This window comes from Somniosus microcephalus, unplaced genomic scaffold, assembly GCF_052327205.1.
Source record: "Somniosus microcephalus isolate GS21.2 unplaced genomic scaffold, FLI_Smic_1.0 unresolved_chr4, whole genome shotgun sequence".
NCBI classification, from domain to species: Eukaryota; Metazoa; Chordata; class Chondrichthyes; order Squaliformes; family Somniosidae; genus Somniosus; species Somniosus microcephalus.
Window position 1 is genome coordinate 34089705 of NW_028225182.1, and position 25518 is coordinate 34115222.

General features: G+C 52.1%; 1 protein-coding gene across 1 annotated transcript in view; it reads left to right on the forward strand.

The window, feature by feature from the left end:
- Window positions 1–4302: 4302 nt before the first annotated feature.
- The window catches only part of LOC147090496 (protein mono-ADP-ribosyltransferase TIPARP-like), a 30714-nt gene continuing 9498 nt past the window's right edge, over window positions 4303–25518 (forward strand). The window contains exons 1-5 of the mRNA XM_085977266.1: window positions 4303–4741; window positions 9747–10493; window positions 16176–16338; window positions 20395–20582; window positions 21876–22151. Of these exons, the coding sequence (XP_085833392.1) occupies window positions 9778–10493; window positions 16176–16338; window positions 20395–20582; window positions 21876–22151 (1343 nt within the window). The 5' untranslated portion in view covers window positions 4303–4741; window positions 9747–9777. The remainder of the gene's footprint in view (window positions 4742–9746; window positions 10494–16175; window positions 16339–20394; window positions 20583–21875; window positions 22152–25518) is intronic.

A 25518-nucleotide genomic window follows, 5' to 3' on the forward strand; every position in this document is an offset into this window, starting at 1 on the left:
TGTAGGGACACAGACAATAAGGGACAATGTCGGAGCGTGTTTGACAGTGGAAGAGACGCTAAACTGGGCCTCGGTTTAAAAACGGAGAGGGGTTGCGTTTCTATAGCGCCTCTCACCACCTCAGGACGTCTCAAAGCGCTTCCCAGCCACTGAAGTGCTTTTTTTTGAAGCGTAGTCACCGTGGGAAACGCTGCAGCCAATGTGCGCACAGCAAGCTCCCACAAACAGCAATGTGATAATGACCGGATAATTAAAAAAAAAAATTTTAAGCATGCAGGTGCAGCAGGCGGTTAAGAAGGCAAATGGTATGTTGGCCTTCGTGGCAAGAGGGTTCGAGTACAGGAACAAGGATGTCTTGCTGCAGTTGTACAGGGCCTTGGTGAGACCACACCTTGAGTATTGTGTGCAGTTTTGGTCGCCTTATCTGAGGAAGGATGTTCTTGTCATGGAAGGAGTGCAGCGAAGATTCACCAGACTGATACCTGGGATGGCAGGATTGACGTATGAAGAGAGATTGGATCGATTGGGCTTGTATTCGCTAGAGTTTAGAAGAATGAGAAGGGATCTCAAAGAAACTTATAAAACTCTAACAGGACTAGTCAGACTAGATGCAGGAAGGATGTTCCCGATGGTCGGGGAGTCCAGAACCAGGGGTCACAGTCTAAGGATAAGGGGTAAGCCATTTAGGACTGAGATGAGGAGGAATTTCTTCACCCAGAGAGTGGTGAACCTGTGGAATTCTCTACCACACAAGGCAGTAGAGGCCAATTCATTAAATATATTCAAGAAGGAGTTGGATATATTTCTTAAGGCTAAAGGGATCAAGGGATATGGGGAGAAGGCAGGGACAGGGTACTGAATTTGGATGATCAGCCATGATCTCATTGAATGACGGAGCAGGCTCGAGGGGCCGAATGGCCTACTCCTGCTCCTATCTTCTATGTTTCTATGATGCCGGTTGAGGGATTAAATATTGGCCCCAGGACACCGGGGAGAACGCCCCGCCTGCTCCTCTTCGAAATAGGAATCTTTTACATCCACCCGAGAGGGCCAGACGGGGGCCTCGGTTTAACGTCTCATCCGAAAGACGGCACCTCCGACAGCGCGGCGCTCCCTCGGCACCGGCACCGGGGAGTCACGGCCTGGATTATGGGGCTCAAGACCTATTGAGCTTGAAGATCCCACGGGCTTTTATTTTGAAGAAGAGCTGGGAGTTGTATAAAGGCAGGTTCCGTTTTTTTAATTGAATAGTCAAGTTGTTTGAAGCTGTTTCTAACCACAGAACTGCCGCCGCCCCTCCCACGACAAAGCAAGTAGCATGCCACATGTGCCGGGAGTGTGAGAACTCAAGTCTCCTCGTTGAACAACAATAACAACAACTTGTATTTATATAGCGTCCCAAGGCACTGGCAAAAAGTTTGACACCGAGCCCCATAAGGAGAAATTAGGGCAGGTGACCAAAAGCTTGGTCAAAGAGGGAGGTTTTAAGAAACATCTTAAAGGAGGAGAGAGAGGCGGAGAGGTTTAGGGAGGGAATTCCAGAGCTTGGGGCCTCGGCAGCTGAAGGCACGGCCGCCAATGGTGGAGCGATTATAATCAGGGATCCTCAAGAGGGCAGAATTAGAGGAGCGCAGATATCTCGGGGGGGGGGGGGGGGCTGGAGGAGGTTCTTCTTCTTAGGCAGTCCCTGGGAACCGAGGATGACTTGCTTCCACATTAAAAATGAGTTCTCAGGTGACTGATGAGTCCAATGCGGGACCTACAGTCTCTGTCACAGGTGGGGCAGACGGTGGTTGAAGGGGCAGGTGGGTGGGGTGCTTGGGTTGACGTGCGCTCCTTGCGCTGCCTGCGCTTGGCTTCCGCTTGCTCCTGGCGAAGAGACTCGAGGTGTTCGGCGCCTTCCCGGATGCTTCTCCTCCACTTTGTGCAGTCTTGGGCCAGGGATTCCCAGGTGTCGGTGGGGATGTTACACTTTTTCAAGGAGGTTTTGAGGATGTCCTTGAAGCGTTTCCTCTGCCCACCTGGGGCTCTCTTGCAGTGTCGGAGCTCCGAGTAGAGCGCTTGTTTTGGGAGTCTCGTATCGGGCATGCGGACAATGTGGCCCGTCCATCGGAGCTGATTGAGCGTGGTCAAAGCTTCGATGCTGGGGGTGTTGGCCTGAGCGAGAACACTGACGTTGGTGCGTCTATCCTGCCAATGGATTTGCAGGATCTTGCGGAGGCAGCGTTGGTGGTACCTCTCCAGTGCTTTGAGGTGCCTGCTGTACATGGTCCATGTCTCTGAGGCATACAGCAGGGCGGGTATCACTGCTGCCCTGTAGACCATGAGCTTAGTGCTGGGTTTGAGGTCCTGGTCTTCAAACACTCTCTTCAATAATAATAATAATAATTCAACTTTATTGTCATTGCACAAGTACATGAACAACGAAATGTGATCTTGCAAGCTCCCATGACTGGGAGAAGCAAAGCCGCTGCGTCGGTGCGCGCCGCCATTCCATTTCCACCATGCCTCCTGTCCGACAATCTTCAGCCCAACGCCCGGGCCTGCTCACCAGCCGCTCCTCCTTCCGTGACCTTCTCACCAACCGCCCCTCCTCGGGGCTCCTTCCGTGACTTATCTGTACCTGGTCTTCCCTGATGGTTATTCCTCCAGGTACTAACCAGGCCTGGCTCTGCTTAGCTTCCAAGCCTTGCCAGTGACCCTGTCCCTAGTCCCAGGAACAGGCGACCGAAGGCTCCACTGGAGGAGGTTACAGAGATAGGGAGGGGCGAGGCCATGGGGGGATTTGAAAACAAGGATGAGAATTTTGAAATTGAGACGCTGCTTAACCGGGAGCCAATGTAGGTCAGCGAGCACAGGGGGTGATGGGTGAACGGGACTTGGTGCAAGTTAGGGCACGGGCAGCCGAGTTTTGGATGACCTCAAGTTTACGTAGGGTGGAATGTGGGAGGCCAGCCAGGAGTGTGTTGGAATAGTCGAGTCTAGAGGTAACAAAGGCATGGATGAGGGTTTCAGCAGCGGATGAGCTGAGGCAGGGGCGGAGACGGTGATGTTACGGAGGTGGAAATAGGCGGTCTTAGTTATGGCGCAGATATGTGGTCGGAATCTATCAAATGGTCTGCAAGGAGCACTCAATGTGGCTGATTCATAATATAGCCGCATGAGCTGCATTTACATAGCACCTGTAACAGAGAAAAATATCACAAGGCCCTTCACAGAGGAGCATAAGTAATAGGAGCAGGAGTAGGCCATGCGGCCCCTCGGGCCTGCTCCGCCATTCAATAAGATCATGGCTGATCATCGACCTCAACTCCACTTTCTCGCCCGATCTCCATATCCCATGATTCCCCTAGAGTCCAAAAATCTATCGATCTCAGCCTTGAATATACTCAAAGACTGAGCCTCCACAGCCCTCTGGGGCAGAGAATTCCCAAGATTCCCAAACCTCTGAGTGAAGAAATTCCTCCTCATCTCAGTCCTAAATGGCCGACCCCTTATCCTGAGACTATGCCCCCTCGTCCTCGATTCTCCAGCCAGGGGGAAGCAACCTCTCAGCATCTACCCTGTCAATCCCCTCAGAATCTTGTATGTTTCAATGAGATCACCTCTCATTCTTCTAAACTCCAGGGAGTATCGGCCCATTCTACTCAATCTCTCCTCATAGGACAGCCCTCTCATCCCAGGAATCAATCTAGTGAACCTTCGTTACACCGCCTCCAAGACAAGTATATCCTTCCTTGGGTAAAACTGTGCCCAGTACTCCAGGTGTGGTCTCACCAGGGCCCTGTACAATTGTAGCAAGACTTCCTCACTCTTATACTCCAACCCCCTTGCAATAAAGGCCAACATGCCATTTGCCTTCTTAACTGAATTGGAGCTAAAATGCAAATGTAGTATGGGAAACGTGGCAGCCAATTTGTGCACAGCAAGCTCCCACAAACAGCAACAACAAGAAGTTGTATTTACACAGCGCCTCCCTCATAGTAAAACGTCCCAAGGAGCTTCACAGGAGCGATTATCAGACAAAATTTGACCCTGAGCCAGATGAGGAGATATTAGGACAGGTGACCAAAAGCCTGGTCAAAGAGGTAGGTTTTAAGGAGCGTCTTAAAGGCGGAGAGGTTTAGGGAGGGAATTCCAGAGCTTGGGGCCCAGGCGGCCGAAGGCACGGCCGCCAACGGTGGAGCGATGGAAACGGGGGGCGCGCAAGAGGCCGGAATTGGAGGAGCGCGGAGATCTTGGAGGGTTGTAGGTGGGTTACAGAGATTGGGGGGGGGGCGAGGCCATGGAGGGAATTTGAAACTTTGGAGAAGGAACAGGATGGAAGGAGCAGGGTTTTAAGTATGAAACGAAAAACAACATTGATTTGCTAGCCAAGTGCTGAGTAACGCCTTGACCTGGGAGAGAAATGCCCTTGTGAATTTCTGTTGTCAGTTTCGTTCTAGGCTTTGTGAAACTGCAGGGAGGAGCTGAGTGTGAGCATGAGAGGGGGAGGAGGCTGACTGGAGCTGGGGAAAGCTGGCACTGCTGACTGACTATAAAAGGGACATCGGAGTGAACAGGAAGCTTGCTGGAATTAACACACCGAATTATATCTAAATGTATATCTATAGCGCGTCTGCAGCCTAGCCCTGAGCGGGACAATTCAGCAAAGGTCTCCGAGCTGGGCAGGGTGCGGGGAAGAGACCACCTCCAGACTGAGGGAAGAGCTGGGATTTCACCTGGACACGGTGACGGTCAGGTGAGTGCAAGGCAGGGGAGCGGACTGAACCGGGAACAAAGGGGCCAGCCAGTCCCGGGAGAGAGAGAGAGAGACTTAATGGCGAGAGAGAGGGGGAGGGAGAAAGTCTCAGTGAAGAGAGAGATAGAAGGAGAGAGGGGGGGGAAGAGAGATAGAAGGAGAGGGGGGGGGGGAAGAGAGATAGAAGGAGAGGGGGGGGGGGAAGAGAGATAGAAGGAGAGGGGGGGGGGAAGAGAGATAGAAGGAGAGGGGGGGGTAGAGAGATAGAAGGAGAGGGGGGGAAGAGAGATAGAAGGAGAGGGGGGGGAAGAGAGATAGAAGGAGAGGGGGGGGAAGAGAGATAGAAGGAGAGGGGGGGAAGAGAGATAGAAGGAGAGGGGGGGAAGAGAGATAGAAGGAGAGGGGGGGGAAGAGAGATAGAAGGAGAGGGGGGGGAAGAGAGATAGAAGGAGAGGGGGGGGGGAAGAGAGATAGAAGGAGAGGGGGGGAAGAGAGATAGAAGGAGAGGGGGGGGAAGAGAGATAGAAGGAGAGGGGGGGGAAGAGAGATAGAAGGAGAGGGGGGGAAGAGAGATAGAAGGAGAGGGGGGGGGAAGAGAGATAGAAGGAGAGGGGGGGGAAGAGAGATAGAAGGAGAGGGGGGGAAGAGAGATAGAAGGAGGGGGGGAAGAGAGATAGAAGGAGAGGGGGGGGAAGAGAGATAGAAGGAGAGGGGGGGGAAGAGAGATAGAAGGAGAGGGGGGGGAAGAGAGATAGAAGGAGAGGGGGGGAAGAGAGATAGAAGGAGAGGGGGGGGAAGAGAGATAGAAGGAGAGGGGGGGGAAGAGAGATAGAAGGAGAGGGGGGGGGAAGAGAGATAGAAGGAGAGGGGGGGGAAGAGAGATAGAAGAGGGGGGGGGAAGAGAGATAGAAGGAGAGGGGGGGAAGAGAGATAGAAGGAGGGGGGGAAGAGAGATAGAAGGAGAGGGGGGGGAAGAGAGATAGAAGGAGAGGGGGGGGAAGAGAGATAGAAGGAGAGGGGGGGAAGAGAGATAGAAGGAGAGGGGGGGGAAGAGAGATAGAAGGAGAGGGGGGGGAAGAGAGATAGAAGGAGAGGGGGGGGGAAGAGAGATAGAAGGAGGGGGGGGGAAGAGAGATAGAAGGAGAGGGGGGGAAGAGAGATAGAAGGAGAGGGGGGGAAGAGAGATAGAAGGAGAGGGGGGGAAGAGAGATAGAGGAGAGGGGGGGAAGAGAGATAGAAGGAGAGGGGGGGAAGAGAGATAGAAGGAGAGGGGGGGAAGAGAGATAGAAGGAGAGGGGGGGAAGAGAGATAGAAGGAGAGGGGGGAAGAGAGGTAGAAGGAGAGGGGGGAAGAGAGATAGAAGGAGAGGGGGGAAGAGCGATAGAAGGAGAGGGGGGGAAGAGAGATAGAAGGAGAGAGGGGGGGAAGAGAGATAGAAGGAGGGGGGAAGAGAGATAGAAGGGGGGGGGAAGAGAGATAGAAGGAGAGGGGGGGAAGAGAGATAGAAGGAGAGGGGGGAGAGAGAGATAGAAGGAGAGGGGGGGGAAGAGAGATAGAAGGAGAGGGGGGAAGAGAGATAGAAGGAGAGGGGGGGAGAGAGATAGAAGGAGAGGGGGGGAAGAGAGGTAGAAGGAGAGGGGGGAAGAGAGATAGAAGGAGAGGGGGGGGAAAGAGCGATAGAAGGAGAGGGGGGGAAGAGAGATAGAAGGAGAGAGGGGGGGAAGAGAGATAGAAGGAGGGGGGAAGAGAGATAGAAGGGGGGGAAGAGAGATAGAAGGAGAGGGGGGGAGAGAGAGATAGAAGGAGAGGGGGGGAGAGAGAGATAGAAGGAGAGGGGGGAGAGAGATAGAAGGAGAGGGGGGGAAGAGAGATAGAAGGAGAGGGGGGGGGAGAGAGATAGAAGGAGAGGGGGGGGAGAGAGATAGAAGGAGAGGGGGGGAAGAGAGATAGAAGGAGAGGGGGGAAGAGAGATAGAAGGAGAGGGGGGAGAGAGAGATAGAGGAGAGGGGGAGAAGAGATAGAAGGAGAGGGGGGAGGATAGAGGAGAGGGGGAGAGGGGGAGAGAGAGATAGAAGGAGAGGGGGGGAAGAGAGATAGAAGGAGAGGGGGGGAAGAGAGATAGAAGGAGAGGGGGGGAAGAGAGATAGAAGGAGAGGGGGGAAGAGAGATAGAAGGAGAGGGGGGGGAAGAGAGATAGAAGGAGAGGGGGGGAAGAGAGATAGAAGGAGAGGGGGGGAAGAGAGATAGAAGGAGAGGGGGGGAAGAGAGATAGAAGGAGAGGAGGGGAAGAGAGATAGAAGGAGAGGGGGGAGAGAGAGATAAACTTAATGGAGTGAGACTTAGAGAGCAGGAGGGAGAGAAACTTAATGGAGAGAGGGAGAGAATGGGGAAGAGGAGGGAGAGAATGGGGAAGAGGAGGGAGAGAATGGGGAAGAGGAGGGAGAGAATGGGGAAGGAGGGAGAGAATGGAGAAGGAGGGAGAGAGACTTCATGGCGAGGGAGATTTCAGAGAGAGAGAGGGAATGAGCATGGGGAGATCAGAGAGACTCCGTGAATTGAATGGAGATTGAGAAAAGGATCTGAACAGAGCTGCAGAGTGAGCGGGGAGATTGTGAGGAAGGAGAGGGGTTTTTCAAAGAGGTTATTTCTCCATTCAAAAACTCCCATCTCACTGCTCAGATCCATCGCCGGGGTCCACTGTGGGCCCACTTTCTTTTATCTATTCTCTCTCTCTCTCTCTCTCACAGGATCGCCTCAATTGGGACTATTCCTGATTGCTTTCTGTAGAATTTGTGTAATCCAACATGTGATTCTTCTCTTAAAGGGTTATTGTCCTCCAGAATATCTGGCTAGCAAGTTTCTAAACTGGGGAGGTTAATTGCTGTGATATTTTCCCTCTCTGTCTCTGTCTGTCTCTTTCTCTCTCTCTCCCCCGTCTCTCTCTCTCTCTCTCTCTCTCTCTCTCCCCCGTCTCTCCCTCTCTCCCCGTCTCTCTCTCTCTCCCCCTGTCTCTCTCTCCCCCTGTCTCTCTCTCTCTCTCTCTCTCTCTCTCTCCCCCTCTGTGTGTGTCTCTCTCTCTGTCTGTCTCTCTCTCCCACTCTCTTTCTCTCCCTCTGTCTCTCTCTCTCCCCCTCTGTCTCTCTCTCTCCCACTCTCTCTCTCTCTCTCTCTCTCTGCCTCTCTCTCTCTCTGTAAATGGCTTGAGGTGATGTCACTGCTAAACAAGTTGGGCTGTTTCCTTGTGGGGTGAGTGATGCTATTGAGAGAGGGTGAGGCTGGTACATGTTGACTTGCTATTTAAAAGGGTTTCACGAATGCCTCAATACTCTGACTGTGGGGGGAAGGGACAGCAGAGTCAAATGGAACAGGGAGATCCCAGGTTCAATTTCCAATCAATGCTAATCTATGCTGGGTCAGTAACAAGGGGCCACCAATTAGCCTAAGTCCCCTTGGGCTAAGGAGGAAAGAACATTGAGTACAATAGCTTAGTGGTTACATTACTGGACTAACTTTCAAAAGGGAATTGGATATAGACATGAAAAGGAAACAATATGGGGAAAGAGCAGGGGGGAGCGGGACTAATTGGAGAGCTCTTTCAAAGAGCCGGCACAGGCACGATGGGCCGAGTGGCCTCCTCCTGTGCTGTGAGATTCTATGACTAATATTCCAGTTCAAATCCCACCATGGCAATTTGAGAATTTGAATTCAGCTTTATATAAAAAAATGTGGAAATACAGGACTGGTCTCAGTAAAAGTGACCATGGATTGTCGTAAAAGCCTCGACTGGTTCACGGACGCCCTTTATAGGGAAGAAAACCTGCCGCCCTTGCCTGGTCCGGGCCTACACATGACTCCAGTCCCACACCAACGTGGTTGGCTCATGACTGCCCTTTGAAATGCCCTAACGAGTCACTAGCTGTTCAAGAATAAAGGCGCGTCACCACCTCCTCACGGCAACCAGGGGATGGGCAGTGAATGCCTCAGAATTATTATTTTTTTAAATCAGCTCCTGCACCTGTAGGAACAGGAGGTGGCCATTCTTGTTGGAGCTGCACTCATTCTCTCTCCCTCTCTCTTTCTCCCCCTCTCTCTCTCTCTCTCTCTCTCTCCCCTCCTTACCCTCGCCGCTGAGTCATGAAAGTTTGTGGGTTCGAGGCCCCACTCCAGAGACTTGAGCACATGAAAGCTAGGCCGACACTCCCAGTGCCAGGGCTGAGGGAGCGCCGCACTGTCGGAGGTTGCAGTCTTTCGGATGAGACATTAAACCGAGGCCCCCGTCTGCTCTCAAGTGGACGTAAAATATCCCACAGCCACTATTTCGAAGAAGAGCAGTGGGAGTTCTCCCTGGGGCCCAATATTTCTTCTTAGGCAGTCCCTCGGAACCGAGGATGACTTGCTTCCACATTAAAAATGAGTTCTCAGGTGACTGATGAGCCCATTGCGAGACCTACAGTCTCTGTCACAGGTGGGGCAGACGGTGGTTGAAGGGGGCGGGTGGGTGGGGTGCTTGGGTTGACGTGCGCTCCTTGCACTGTTTGCGCTTGGCTTCCGCTTGCTCCCGGCGAAGAGACTCGAGGTGTTCGGCGCCTTCCCGGATGCTTTATATTTATCCCTCAACCAACATAACAAAAACAGATGCTCTGGTCATTATCACATTGCTGTTTGTGGGAGCTTGCTGTGCGCAAATTGGCTGCCACGTTTCCCACATTACAACAGAGACTACACTTCAAAAAAAGTACTTCATTGGCTGTAAAGCGCTTTGAGACGTCCGGTGGTCGTGAAAGGCGCTATAGAAATGCAAGTCTTTTTTTAAGACGCCCCTTAAGACCTACCTCTTTGACCAAGCTTTTGGTCACCTGTCCTAATATCTCCTTATGTGGCTCGGTGTCAAATTTTGTCTGATAATCACTCCTGTGAAGCGCCTTGGGACGTTTTATGATGTTAAAGGCGCTATATAAATGCAACTCCTTGATGTTTATTTATTTCTGTTTGGATCTACTTTTAGGTTTGCTTAACGTCGCCCGACGGAAGAACACATGGCGGGAAACACAGCGGCAACAGGCAATCCACCCTCCGCTGTGGACCGAGCCCGCGTCGGACCCCTGGTCAAGATCTCGCTGGTCAAGGCACATTCGCTGGACCGGCTGAGGAGGAAGAAGGACAGCGAGCGACTGCTGCGGACACTCAAGCACTTGATCAAGAAGGAGCGAGTGAGCGTGGCTCAGAAACCCGCCCTGGCGAGCGGAGCTGGGTCCTGCCCGCCCTCGGGCCTCGACGGCCTGGCCGCCGCGGCCGCCAGCCACCCGTGTGACCCGCTGCGGGCGGCCAAGCTTGACCTGCAGGCCTGCGACCTCCTGGGCCAGGCCTGGCCCCCCGCCACCTGGGACCTCCCGTCGGCCGAGGCGGTGGAGGTGGAGCTGAGGGAGGCCGAGACCCTGGGCCGGCTGCCTCCGGCCTGCGAGGCTCTGGCCCCGAGCGAGGACGAGATGAGCCTGGACCGCCTGCTGGATGTCCTGACCCAGCTGCAGTACCACACGCGCCAGGAGGATGGGCGGTGGATCTGCTGCCAGTTCCTGGTGGGCGTCTGCCCCCGGGGTGACTGTTGCCCCTTCCACCACACCGCCCTCCCCTACCACTGGCAGCTGAGGCGGGCCGACAGCCGGAGATGGGAGAGCGTGCAAGAGGAGGCCCAGGAGACGCTGGAGCGCATGTACTGTGACCCGGACAAGGAGAAGGTCACCCTTCGCTACAGGTGGGTTTGGGGGCACTGAGTTTGTGGTGTTATCCAGTGACGTGTGTGTGAGTGTATATGTGTATACGTGAGTGTGTGTGTATATGTGTATGTGTGTGTGTGTGTGTGTATATGCAATAGGTTCACGGCCAGGTGCTTGGGAGATTACTAAACTCCAGTTCGGTTCCTGCCCCACCCTTACACTGGGCGATGTGCCCACGGTCAGGATGCGGAAAGGTGGCGCAGGCCCAGGAGACACAACAGCAGCAGAGAGGCAGGCGCCTCGTCTCAGTGTCAGCTGTGGCTCAGTGGGTCGCATTCTCTCACCTCAGAGTCAGAAATTTGTGGGTTCGAGTCCCGCTCCAGAGAGTCGAGCACAAAATCCAGGCCGACACTCCCAGTGCAGTACTGAGGGAGCGCTGCACTGCCGGAGGTGCCGTCTGTCGGATGAGCGTTAAACCGAGGGCCCTGTCTGCTCTCTCAGGTGGACATAAAAGATCACCACAGCCGCTATTTGGAAGAAGAGCAGGGGGAGTTCTCCCCGGTGTCCTGGGGCCAATATTCATCACTAAAACCGATGATCTGGTCATTATCAGATTGCTGTTTGTGGGAGCTTGCTGTGCACAAATTGGCTGCCATGTTTCCCACATTACAACAGTGACTACACTTCAAAAAAAGTACTTCTTTGGCTGTGAAGCGCTTTGAGACGTCCGATGGTCATGAAAGGCGCTATAGAAATGCAAGTCTTTCTTTTCTGTTCTGTGCACAGAAACAGGCTCGGCTCAATGCAGCGAGTCCAAAACTGGTTTGGCCTGTTCTAGGTGGCTGGGTTGGAGGAGGAACAGTAACTCGGCATCCATTGCTAGTTGGGGTGGGAGGGAGGGCAGGGCGGCTGGGATAAAAACACAAAAGCCCGAGTCTGTATCGGGGAGGGGTGCGAGGGCCGCGAGGGGCCCCTCCCTGGATGCTGGGTAATGCTGGGTAGCCCCTGTTCTACGAAGCCATGCTTCCCTCTGCGGAATGATCAGTCTTTCTCGAGATACAGAAGGAACTTGCATTTGTATAGCGCCTCAAAGTGCTCCACATCCCATGTTGGGATGTAGGGAAGTCCGGCAGCCAATTTCGGCGCACAGCAAGATCCCACAAACAGCAGCGTGATAAATGACCAGATAATCTGTTTTTTTTAGTGATGTTGGTTGAGGGCTAGATATTGGCCCCCAGGATACCGGGGAGAACTCCCCCCGCCCCCCCCCTTGCCCACCCACCCTGCTCTTCTTCAAAATAGTGGCCCGTGGAATCTTTTACGTCCACCCGAGAGAGCAGACCAGGCCCCTCGGTTTTGACGTCTCAATCGAATGGTCAGGGTCTCGCTTTCAATGCACCCTGGGAAGGGTCATGCCTCCGAGTTTGTCGTTTCTCCCAGGGCGGCGCGGCCGGGATCAGGAATGCGTACCCGGCGGAGCATCTCGTTCCCCAGCCTGCGCCCCACCGCCCGAGACAGCGTTGGCACCGCCAACATAACTGCGGTGCGCTCCTGGCACGGAGCAGTCCGGACTAGCGCATTTTCAGCCACTCTCCTCCATTAGGGTGAGGCTTATAAGTTTTTTTGTGGTGGGGGAAGCCTTTAGGGGCTTTTTAGCTTCATTATGTACAACATCCATTTCTCATCGCACCAAAGTGAAACCCCCCACCCCATATACAAGTTAAAAGGTTCATGTTCCTAAACTCGCGTCCCTGTCCCTCCGCTTTCAGCAGATCTCCCCTCAGCTGACGAAATTCATCCCATTTGCATTTTATTTTAACCAGAAAGCAGCCTCATACTAAACCAGCAGGCACCAGTAGTGTCAGCTGTGGCTCAGTGGGCAGAACTCTCGCCTTCTTAGTCAGAAGGTTGTGGGTTCAAGTCCCACTCCAGACACTTGAGTCCATTATCCAGGCTGACACTCCCGGTGCCAGTGCTGAGGGAGTGCTGCACTGTCGGAGGTGCCATCTTTTGGATGAGACTTTAAACCGAGGCCCTGTCTGCTCTCTCAGGTGGATGTAAAGGATCCTACAGCCACTATTGGAAGAAGAGCGGGAGGGAGGGGGGGGGGGAGTTCGCCCTGGTGTCCTGGGCCAATATTTATCCCTCAATCAACATAACAAAAACAGATTACCTGGTCATTTTCACATTGCTGTTTGTGGGAGCTGCTGTGCGCAAATTGGCTGCTGCGTTTCCTACATTACAGCACTGACTACACTTCAAAAAAAAAAGTACCTTATTGGCTGTAAAGCGCTTTGGGACGTCCAGTGGTCGTGAAAGGCGCTATAGAAATGCAAGTCTTTCTTTTTTTCTGAGTCAGAAGGTTGTGGGTTCAAGTCCCACTCCAGAGACTTGAGCACAAAAATCTAGGCCGACTCTCCCAGTGTAGTGCTGAGGGAGCGCTGCGCTGTCGGAGGAGCCGTCTTTCGGATGAAATGTTCAACCAAGACCCTGGCTGCTCTCTCGGGTGGATGTAAAAGATTCCATGGCACTATTTCAAAGAAGCGCAGGGGAGTTCTCCCCGGTGTCCTGGCCAATATCTATCCCTCAATCAGATCATAGATACAAAGAAACATAGAAGATAGGAGCAGGAGTAGGCCATTCGGCCCCTCGAGCCTGTTCCGCCATTCAATGAGATCATGGCTGATCATCCAAGTTCAGTACCCTGTCCCTGCTTTCCCCCCATATCCCTTGATCCCCTTAGCCTTAAGAAATATATCTAACTCCTTCTTGAATATATTTAATGAATTGGCCTCAACTGCCTTGTGTGGTAGAGAATTCCACAGGTTCACCACTCTCTGGGTGAAGAAATTCCTCCTCATCTCAGTCCTAAATGGCTTACCCCTTATCCTTAGACTGTGACAACTGGTTCTGGACTCCCCCGCCATCGGGAACATCCTTCCTGCATCTAGTCTGTCTAGTCCTGTTAGAATTTTATAAGTTTCAATGAGATCCCCTCTCATTCTTCTAAACTCCAGCGAGTACAAGCCCAATCGACCCAATCTCTCCTCATACGTCATTCCTGCCATCCCAGGTATCAGTCTGGTGAATCTTCGCTGCACTCCTTCCATGGCAAGAACATCCTTCCTCAGATAAGGCGACCAAAACTGCACACAATACTGAAGGGGGAAGAAATTGAGTATAGCCCGTTTGGGGCGCCAGCCTCGCCAGGGCGCCCTGGAAACATTCGCGCCCCCGCACCGGAAATTGAGTGGTTGCGCCCCAAAGGGAAGCGCGGCACTACTGGAGGCGCCCCGCATCCCTCTTGGGGCGCTGCGAGTGAATATCGTGGCGCTGCGGCACGTCGCACTGCGGTATTGCAGGCCTGCCTCCCCTTCTTAAAGGGATGGGGCCTTGTGCAGCACGATCTGGGGTCCAGCTGGGCCCCCCGAGGATCGGGAGTGCAGGCAAAAGAGCCCGGCACCGAGGAGACGTGCCGGGCTCTTGGAGCGCAGCTGGCACTCCGTGGGGGGGGGTGTTCAGGAGGCCGGAAACGGGAACGCAGGCAGGTGCTGGCAGGCGACCAACAACAAAAATGGCCGCCCCGCGCCTCGCCTTTAATTTGCGCCTTCCCCGGCCGCAGGTAGGCCCCCCCTGAACCGGTCGGACATAGCGTCCGGCGGTAAATCAGGGGGCGCTGCCAAATATCGCGGCCGGGGCGTCAGCGGGGCGCTGCGCACACCGATGACATCATCGGCAGCGGCGCAGCGCTAACGGTTAGCGCCACCACTAACGTCCCGTGGAATTTAGCGGGACGCGTGGGCAGTGCCGCGCCCGGGCGCCAGTTGGCTTGCGACCCACTTAGCGCCCTCTTAAGGCGCTAACGGGTGGCGCAACCTACTGAATTTCTCCCCCAAGGTGTGGTCTCACCAAGGCCCTGTACAACTTGCTGCGTAATTGTTCTCCTCGTCTCTCCACAGGCTTTTTTGCCTTAAATCTGTGTCCTCTGATTACTGAATCTTCCGCCACTGGAAACAGTTTCTCCTTATTTACTCTATCAAAACCCTTCATGATTTTGAACAACTCTCTCAAATCTCCTCTTAACCTTGTCCGCTCTAAGGAGAACAATTCCCAGCTTCTCCAGTCTTTCCACGTAACTCATCCCCGGTACCATTCTGGTAAATCTCCTCCGCACACTCTCCAAGGCCCTGACATCCTTCCTAAAGTGCGGTGCCCAGAATTGGACACAATACTCCAGCTTCGGGCCGAACTAGTGTTTTATAAAGGTTTAGCATAACTCCTTTGCTTTTTGTACCCTAAGCTTCTATTAATAAAGCCAAGGCTTTATGCTATTTTAACAGCCACTTTGTCCTGTCACCTTCAAAGTTCCTGTGTGCGGTTTTGGTCTCCTTACCTAAGAAAGGATATACTGACCATAGAGAGAGTGCAGCGAAGGTTCACCAGACTGATTCCTGGGATGGCAGGACCGTCGTATGAGGAGAGATTGGGTCGACTAGGCCTGTATTCACTAGAGTTTAGAAGAATGAGAGGGGATCTTGTGGAAATGTATAAAATTCTGACAGGGCTAGACAGACTGGATACAGGGAGGGTGTTTCCCCTGGCTTGGGGGGTCTAGAACGAGGGGTCACAGTCTCAGGATACGGGGTAGGACATTTAGGACTGATGAGAAATTTCTTCACTCAGAGGGTGGTGATCCTGTGGAATTCTCTACCACAGAAGGCTGTGGAGGCCAAGTCACTGAATATATTTAAGAAGGAGATAGATAGATTTCTAGACACAAAAGGCATCAAGGGGTATGGGGAGAGAGCAGGAATATGGTATTGAGATAGAGGATCAGCCATGATCATTGACATAAGAAAACTAATAGGCACTTGGTCTAAGCATTGAACAAAGCTTTAATCAACTGTTTTTCAACATGGAGGTCTAGTTGTGTCCTTCACTAGTACCTGTTAAGAATGTCCTGCGCAAGCTGGGCCCGTGCCCGAGTATTTATACTCTCCCTGGACAGCGCCACCTACAGGCCGCTCAGTATTATTTCATAAGTCTTTCTTTCATGAATGACTGATTCATGTCAATCATATTGAATGGCGGAGCAGGCTCGAAGGGCCGAATGGCCTACTCCTGCTCCTATTTTTCTATGTTCTGGCAATTTGACGCACGAAAGCCTGGACCTGTTTGGATTTTGTGGCCCGCGAGGTTTGGGAAGGGGCTGTTCTTGGCGCTGTTGCCTCTTTGTTGGATAGATCCTAAATCGGAACAAGATCTGTTGCAATCACCGACTTGAGAGAGCTGCAAATGAATGGGAACAAGGGTTTAATCTCTTTCCCACCACCTTACCCATTCCTCTGCCCCCCCCCCCCCCCCCAAAAAAAAAATAATTCTGGGGATCTGGGCGTCGCTGGCAACAAGGCCGCCATTTATTGCCCATCCCTAATTGCCCTCGAGAAGGTGGTGGTGAGCCGCCTTCTTGAACCGCTGCAGTCCGTGTGGTGAAGGTGCTCCCACAGTGCTGTTAGGGAGGGAGTTCCAGGATTTGGACCCAGCGACGGGATATGTTTCCAAGTCGGGATGGTGTGCGTGACTTGGAGGCGATGGGTGTTTTTCATGTGCCTCTCTTGCCCCACCCAAGTTCCACCAAGATTTAAAAAGGCCTGTTCAGTCCTGCCCTATACAATTGGCAGTGGCCTCCAGCTTAATGGCCGCTTTGCTTTCAACCTCAGGGATCGCAGTTTCAACGCTGACTTTAACCGGATGACCGTTCAGGACGAGACGTTCGACAGGCTGAGGCGGCTGAGCACCTCTGGCACTGACTCCTTCAGCATCTTCCGCACCACCTGGAAGCACTACTGGAGGGACACATTCGGGTGGAAGGAGTACACGCAGGTAGGAGTTCACCGTCCTCAAGGTGGTGGGGGCGGACGGAGGGGGTAAATCAATCCCAGAGGGCAAGTCGGTCGAGGAGGGCTCAAGCACTACACGCGGTGCTGGCTGGTCCTTGCAGCGGAGAAGGTTAAGGGGAGATTTAATAGAGGCGTTCCAAATCATGAGGGATTTCGATAGAGTAAATAAGGAGGATCCGTTTCCACTGGCTGGAGGGTCGGTAACCAGAGGACACAGATTGAAGATAATCAGCAAAAGAACCAGAGGGGAGATGAGGAGAATTTTTTTTATGCAGCGAGTTGTTGTGATCTGGAACGCGCTGCCAGAAAGGGCGGTGGAAGCAGATTCAATAGTAACTTTCAAAAGGGGGAAATGGATAAATACTCGAAAAGGAAAAATTTGCAGGGCTGCGGGGAAAGAGCAGCGGGGAGCGGGACTTATTGGAGAGCACGTTCAAAGAGCCGGCACAGGCACGATGGGCCGAATGGCCTCCCCCCCACCCCCCCCCCCCCCCGCGCTGTGTGATTCTGAAGTGTGGAGTCCGAATGCTGTGGTCTTGCGAAGGTTTTAAACGTGATTAAAGTTCTTGCCAAAGCATAAATAGAAGAGAAGAACATTTCTCCACTCTGCGCCAGCTCCTCCCCCCGCTAGCTGAACAGACGGCGTCACGAACCTGTGGAAACAGGGCGGTGATTTGCCTTCAATGTCAATCTTCCTTTCAAAAGTTCTGCTGGAGGGTATTAGCAGCTATGCCCAGGTGAATATTCCTCGCGTCTGTGCTGGACTGTTCGCCCTGGTGGGTCGGAGGGTTTATTTTGTGCTTCCTCTCCCAAGTAAAACACTGATTTATTTATTCCTTTCATTTTACATAGAAACATAGAGGACAGGAGCAGGAGTAGGCCATTCGGTCCCTCGAACCTGTTCCACCATTTAATGAGATCATGGCTGATAATCCAAATTCAGTACCCTGTCCCTGCTTTCTCCCCATATCCCTTGATCCCTTTAGCCTTAAAAAATATATCCAACGCCTTCTTGAATATATTTAATGAGTTGGCCTCCACCGCCCTCTGTGGCAGAGAATTCCACAGGTTCACCACTCTCTGGGTGAAGAAATTCCTCCTCATCTCAGTCCTAAATGGCTTACCCCTTATAGAAACAGAAGATAAGAGAATTTTTCAAAGTGTGGAGGGGGGAAGGGAGGGAGAAGAGAAACCTAATGACCTAGTGCACGTGGTGTAGGGCAGGGTTTGTACCTAGACCAGGAAATATCATGACTGTTTTAATCACGGGTGTGTCTAGTAATACCGATAGGTTTCACCTCCCGGAGCTCAGCCATGGCATTCCTGCCCCTGACTCCGAGGGTGCAGGGTTTGAATCCCGCTCCAGGCATATCCCAGTGACATCCACCGGGATACTCTCTGATGATCCTGCGCGGCTGCGCAGCGGTCTGCAGGTCCCGCGCAGGCCGCTCACCGGCTTCTACAGGGAAGAAACCGCGTGCGAAAATTGGAATGGGACACGCACCCAGTTAAAGGGACCACGCGCTAAAAGGAAAATTAGAGGGAAGATTGGCACTCGCGTCCTGTGGGTGCGTTGAGAGCCCTTAAAACCCTCCCGCCGTATAGGATTTACCCGCCCCACCCGCCCGCCACCGTCGGCTGATATAGAGACGGTTACGAGCGTGGAAGGAGCCGAGAGACCGTTAGTCAGCCCGCAAAGCCTTCCACCGCTTCACTCTTGTTCTCCGAGGGAAGAGTGTGGAGATACAAACAGAACAAATGCGCCACCCTGTCAGACTGGTAATGGGCCTGAGAGTCGATCCAGCACTGCCGTGGTGAGTCAACATGGGGGGGGGGGGGGGTGGCAGGGGGAACTCCTCAGTGACATTTTACATAGAAACATAGAAGATAGGAGCAGGAGTAGGCCATTTGGCCCCTCGAACCTGTTCCGCCATTTAATGAGATCATGGCTGATCATCCAAATTCAGTACCCTGTCCCTGCCTTCTCTCCATATCCCTTGATCCCTTTAGCCTTAAGAAATATATCTAACTCCTTCTTGAATATATTTAATGAATTGGTCTCAACTGTCTTCTGTGGTAGAGAATTCCACAGGTTCACCACTCTCTGGGTGAAGAAATTCCTCCTCATCTCTGTCCTAAATGGCTTACCCCTTATCCTTAGACTGTGACCCCTGGTTCTGGACTCCCCGCCATCGGGAACATTCTTCCTGCATCTAGTCTGTCTAGTCCTGTTAGAATTTTATAAGATTCAATGAGATCCCCTCTTATTCTTCTAAACTCTAGCGAATATAAGCCTAATCGACCCAATCTCTCTTCATACGTCATTCCTGCCATCCCAGGTATCAGTCTGGTGAATCTTCGCTGCACTCCCTCCATGGCAAGAACGTCCTTCCTCAGATAAGGCGACCAAAACTGCACACAATACTCAAGATGTGGTCTCACCAAGGCCCTGTACAACTGCAGCAAGACATCCTTGCTCCTGTACTCAAACCCTCTCGTTATGAAGGCCAACATACCATTTGCCTTCTTAACTGCCTGCTGCACCTGCATGCTTACCTTCAGCGACTGGTGCACAAGGACACCCAGGTCTGTTTTCAGGAAGGACCATCCTTCGCACTGGGTCTGGAGCTTTCTATAGTCAGGCCAGCAAAACTAGAACGTGTCTGACGGCCAGTTCAGCGATGTTGAGGAAAAACTTGCATTTCTATAGCGCCTTTCACAACCTCAGGACGTCCCAAAGCGCTTTACAGCCAGTGAAGTACTTTTTGAAGTGTAGTCACTGTTGTAATGTAGGAAATGCAGCAGCCAATTAGCACACAGCAAGATCCCACAAACAGCAATGTGATAAATGACCAGCTCATCTGTTTTAATGATGTTGATGGATAAATATCAGACACCTCCCCTGCTCTTCTTCGAAATAGTAACATGGGGTCTTTTACATCCACCGGTGAGGGCGGACGGGGTCTCGGGTTTAACGTCTCATCCGAAAGACGGCACCTCCGACAGTGCAGCACTCCCTCAGCGTGTCAGCCTAGATTTGTGTGCCCAAGTTTCTCTGAGAGTGAGACTTGAACCCACGACTTCCTGACTCGGAGGCGAGAGCCATCTACCCACTGAGCCACAGCTGACAGTTGTGTTGTGGGATGGCCGTACCCCACTAAGGGCCTTGCATGAAATGAGCCCGGAGACGCACAAAATGGTCTCTTTCTCGGGTGTCCTCTCTGGAGAAACAAGACCTTGAATAGTAGAGAGAAGTTATAGTTGGAATATCACTTCGAATTAACCTGCAGGACACGAGGGTACAGATTGGAACCAGTAAAGAGTACATTTAGGACTGATATCAGGAAATTCTTCAAGGTTCAATGCACGGAATAGACTCCTGCGTAGTGAAGAAAAACAATCCTTTTTAAATAGCTGGATGTTGTGATTGGGGAGAGGAGAAAGAGAGACCACAAGAACATAAAAAATAGGAGCAGGATTCGGCCCCTCGAGCCTGCTCTTCAATAAGATCATGGCTGATCCAATTTTGGCCTCAACTCCACTTTCCCGCTCTCTCCCCGTACCCCTCGACTCCCCTGTAGTTCAATGTCTGTCAATCTCCGCCTTGAATATATTCACTGACTCCGCCTCCACAGCTCTCTGGGGTAGAGAATTCCAAAGATTCACGACCCTCGGAGAAGAAATTCCTCCTCATCTCCGTCTTAAATGGGTGAGTCCTTATTCTGAAACTATGCCCCCTAGAAAGGACTAGATTTTTTCTGGATTGATGAGGTAGCATAGTGTGAATGGCCCTCTCTATCCATGAGCTATCATGTAATCAGAGGAAGCCTCCCCTATCTATGATCTCAGGTGCTCAGAAGTGGCCGGTGGGGAGTGGGTGTATCACTGGTGCAGTAGAGAGGAGGGTTTTATGAGGCTCTTGTGTTATCGATGCTTGCTCTTGAGAGTTCTTGCTCTGTGTTTTTTTGTGCCGGCTTTGGACAGGACCTCTTGCTTCCAACCATCCAACGCCTCAATCTCTCTAACGTTGTCCTTGCAGTCCGTCGCCCAGTATTTCGAGGAAGCCCTCCAACAAGGCTTCGGCCCCTACTTCATGATCAGCCCGACTCAACGGTACAAGGTGGACCTCAAAGCTGGATACCAGCAGAATATCAGCTCGGGTACCAAACGAACCATACGGCAGCGGCCTCTTTTCCAATCGACCATCACCCTCCTACCGTACCTCAAGTGAGTGTTTGTTTCATGAGTTGAGGAGGCCAGTGTTGGTAACCAGTACCTGCGTGGCCTTCTGTTGACCAAGCTACATTTGCTGGATTTGATTGATTGATTGTGCTCAACGTTTCCCTATTGACTGTAAGCAGTCGGCTGGGGGCTCCTTTCTCTCTGGAAAAGAGAAGGCCGAGATGTGACCTAATAGAGATCTTTCAAATCGTGATGGGTAGACATAGAGAAGCTGTTTCCACTTGTGGCATAGTGGTTAGCACTGTTGCCTCACAGCGCCAGGGACCCGGGTTCGAATCCGGCCTCGGGTGACTGTCTGTGTGGAGTTTGCACATTCTCCCCGTGTTTGCGTGGGTTTCCTCCGGGTGCTCCGGTTTCCTCCCACAGTCCAAAGATGTGCGGGTTAGGTTGATTGGCTATGATAAATTGACCCTTAGTGTTAGGGGGGATTAAATACATGGGGTTACGGGGATAGGGTGGGATATGTGTTGGTGTAGGGGTTACGGGGATCGGGTGGGATATGTGTCGGTGCAGGCTCGATGGGCCGAAATGGCCTCTATCTGCACTGTGGGGTTTCTGTGATTCTGTGTGGGGGAGACCAGAACTAGGTACCATCGATATAAGATAGTCACGAACAAATCCAATCTGGAATTCAGGAGAAACCGCTTTACCCAGAGAGTGGTGAGAATGTGGAACTTGCTACCACAGGGAGTGGTTGAGGCGAATAGCACAGACGTATTTAAGGGGAAGCTGGATAATAGAAACTGGAAGTTGAATAATATAGAATGTACACAGGGTTGTTAGGACATGGAATATCTAACTAGAAACGGGGGGGGGAACAGAATCCAGGATAGCTCTTCCAGGGAGAGGACACGGGGACGATGGGCCAGAGGATTTAGTCCTTCGGAGGGAAGCACATGGGGCGGCACACCCCTCACTACTGCACTGGGAGCGTCAGTCTGGATTTTGCACTCAAGTCTCTGGAGTGGGACTTGAACCCACAACCCTTCTGACAGTGAGAGGTGAGTGTGCTACCCACTGAGCCACAGCAGAGGGGACAAGAATGGTGTAGATTTGTATGAAGATAACCTGATGTGCCTCACGGGTGGTGCGTTCTCAGTCAGGATCGATGGACACGGCTCGTCGAGGCTTGGTGCCGGTGGCCATGTGGGAGAAGGTGGGTTGTTTGGAATAGAGGGTGCCCCTGGTCCCATTCAGATCGATGATGCTTTAATTCCACTGATGTTTGACCTCCTCCCTCAAAATGTTCCAATAACTAACGGGGAATTATTTCCTCAGGACATTGTCTGGGCCGTCTGGGACGAACTCCTCGCCAGCTGATGGCATCTTGCCAGCTGTGGGCCAACTGGCTTCTCCCGACTGTGAACGGACCTACCCCGAGACCTGGATTCCCATGGACCTCTGCGTAGACTTTGTCAAAGTGCCCATGGCGTTGGATGACAAGGCGTACAGGGTAGTGCACAGCCTCTTCCACAAGACCATGCCAGAGACCAAATTCGTGATCCAGAGTATATCACGGGTACAAAACCAATTTCTCTGGGACAAGTACACCAGGTAAGGAATGGGGAGTGGGGTTTTTAACATTTTAAAATTCTCATCCTTGTTTTCAAATCCCTCCTTGGCTTTGCCCCTCCCTATTTCTGTAACCTCCTCCAGCCTGAGATCTCCGCGCTCCTCCAATTCTGGCCTCTTGCGCTTCCCCCATTTCCATCGCTCCACCATTGGCGGCCGTGCCTTCAGCCGCCTGGGCCCCAAGCTCTGGAATTCCCTCCCTAAACCTCTCCGCCTCTCTCTCCTCCTTCAACACGCTCCTTAAAACCTACCTCTGACCAAGCTTTTGGTCACCTGTCCCACTATCTCCTCATGTGGCTCGGTGTCAAATTTTGTTTGATAATCGCTCCTGCGAAGCGCCTTGGGACATTTTACTACATTAAAGTCGCTATGTAAATACAAGTTGTTGTTGGGTTAGACTTTGATATAAAGGTTCAAATACAAGGGGCAGAACAGAGGGAGCTTTACTGCACATATCTCCGAGCTTGATGCTGACAGTGGGTGCCAACAGCGAACAGCACCTGGTCTCCTCCCCTCTTGAGCAGTGTCCAGCTGCGGCTCAGTGGACTGCACTCTCTGCCTCTGATGTCAGAAGGTTGTGGGTTCAAAGTCCCACTCCTAGAGGCTTGGGCACATTAACCAGGCAGAGTCGTAGTCATAGAGTTATACAGCACAGAAAGAGGCCCTTCGGCCCATCGTGTCCACGCCGGCCATCAAGCCCTGTCTATTCTAATCCCATTTTCCACCACTTGGTCCGTAGCCTTGTACGCTATGGCGTTTCAAGTGCTCATCTAAATGCTTCTTGAATGTTGTGAGGGTTCCTGCCTCTACCACCCTTTCAGGCAGTGAGTTCCAGATTCCAACCACCCTCTGGGTAAAAAAGTTTCTCCTGAAATCACCTCTAAACCTCCTGCCCCTTACCTTGAAACTATGCCCCCTGGTTATTGACCCCTCTACTAAGGGGAAAAGTTCCTTTCTATCTACCCTATCTATGCCCCTCATCATTTTGTACACCTCAATCAGGTCCCCCCTCAGCCTTCTCTGCTCCAAGGAAAACAACCCCAGCCTGTCCAGTCTCTCTTCATAGCTGAAGCGCTCCAGCCCAGGTAACATCCTGGTGAATCTCCTCTGCACCCTCTCAAATGCAATCACATCCTTCCCATAGTGTGGCGACCAGAACTGCACACAGTATTCCAGCTGTGGCCTAACTAGTGTTTTGTACAGCTCAATCATAACCTCCCTGCTCTTATATTCTATGCCTCAGCTAATGAAGGCAAGTATCCCATATGCCTTTTTAACCATCTTATCTACCTGTCCTGCTGCCTTCAGGGATTTATGTACATGCACACCAAGGTCCCTCTGATCCTCTGTCCTGCCTAGGGTCCTACCATTCATTGTGTATTCCCTTGCCTTGTTAGTCCTCCCAAAATGCATCAGACTCCCAGTGCCAGTACTGAGGGAGCACTGGACCTTTGGGAGGTGCCGTCCTCCGGATGAACCGAGGCCCCCTCGGGTGGTGTAAAAGATCCTGTGGCACTATTTTGAAGTAGAGCAGTGGGGGGTGGTCCTGGGAGTGCTTTGGGACGGCCTGAGGTGGCGAAAGGCGCTGTATAAATGTAATTCTTTCTTTCACAAAAGTGACAACAAGATTTCAAAGACAGTAAAACTATTGTGGGACTGATCTGCGTCGTTTGGGTTGGTTGATTTTTGTTCTGTTAAGAAAGACTTGCATTTATATAGCGCCTTTCACGACCACAGGACGTCCCAAAGCGCTTTACAACCAATGAAGTACTTTTGAAGTGGAGTCACTGTTGTGATGAGGGAAACGCTCCCACAAACAGCAATGTGATAGTGACCAGAACATCTGCTTTTGTTATGTTGGTTGAGGGATATATATATTGGCCCCAGGACACCAGGGATAACTCACCCCTGCTCTTCTTCGAAATAGTGACCGTGGGATCTTTTACGTCCACCTGAGAGGGCAGACGGGGCCTCGGTTTAACATCTCATCTGAAAGACGGCACCTCCGACAGTGCAGCACTCCCTCAGCACTGCACGGGAGTGTCAGCCTGGGATTATGTGCTCAAGTCTCTTGGAGTGGGACTATGAACCCACAACCTTCTGACTCCGAGGCGAGGGCGCGCCCCACTGAGGCACGGCTGGCACTGAGGATCAGGAGTTGGGTCTCATCCCGAAACTCGGTGTCGCTGCCCAATGACCTTCATTGGAACACCTCCGGTGAAGAGAGGAGCGGAACTAAAAAAAAAACAAAAAAACAAAACAGTCTCCTGCTCTCGGCTCTTTGCAACCGGATGACCAAGTTAAACCACTTTTTGAGGTTCACGTTAACCTAAATCGCCGGGCGGGAATCCCACGGGATCGGGTGGGATGCCGGTTTTGCGCCCCGTCCAATATTGCTCTCCTCTGACTGCAGTGGGGAGCAAAATTGTGCGGGTGAAACCGGTATCCACGTGGGCGGGTAAGGTTAAAATTGCCCCCAATGTCTCGCTCACTCTTTGCTTCTTCAGACCATCTACAGACGCCAGGTAAGCGATGAGATAGTCTTCACTGTAAAGGCTCGGCTGCACGACATGTGGACCACTTGTGTTTGCTGTGCGAATTGAGGAGGGCCAATTGACACCTTTTTTTTTCTTTATTAGCAATAAATGGCTTTAACTTCCTCACCCCCACCCCCACCCCCATCTCCATGGGCCCAGGTTCAATCCAAAGATTCACAATCCATCGAGTGTAATGTATTCAGGTTTGCTGACGACACAAAGCTAGGTGAGAATGTAAGCAGTGAGGAGGAGAGAGCCTGCAAAGGGATTCTAAAACCCTTCAGGTTAAGTGAGTGGGCAATAAGGTGGCAGATGGAGTCTAATGTGGGGGAAATGTGAGGTTATTCACTTTGGTTGGAAGAATAAAACATCAGAATATTTTTTTTAATTGTATAACCACCACCCCCCCCCCCTCTTCAAAATCGTGCCACAGGATCTTTTACACCACCCGAGGGGGCAGACGGGGCCTCGGTTTATCCGAAAGACGGCGCCTCCAAAGGTCCAGTGCTCCCTCAGTACTGGCACTGGGAGTCTGATGGACTAACAAGGCAATGAGTATAGGCCCATTGTTGGCCTTTATTACAAGGGGGTTGGAGTATAAGAGTGAGGAAGTCTCGCTACAATTGTACAGGTGAGACCACACCTGGAGTACTGGGCACAGTTTTGGTCTCCTTATCTGAGGGCGGATATACTTGCCTTGGAGGCGGTGCAACGAAGGTTCACTAGATTGATTCCTGGGATGAGAGGGTTGTCCCATGAGGAGAGATTGAGTAGATTGGGCCGATACTCTCTGGGGTTTAGAAGAATGAGAG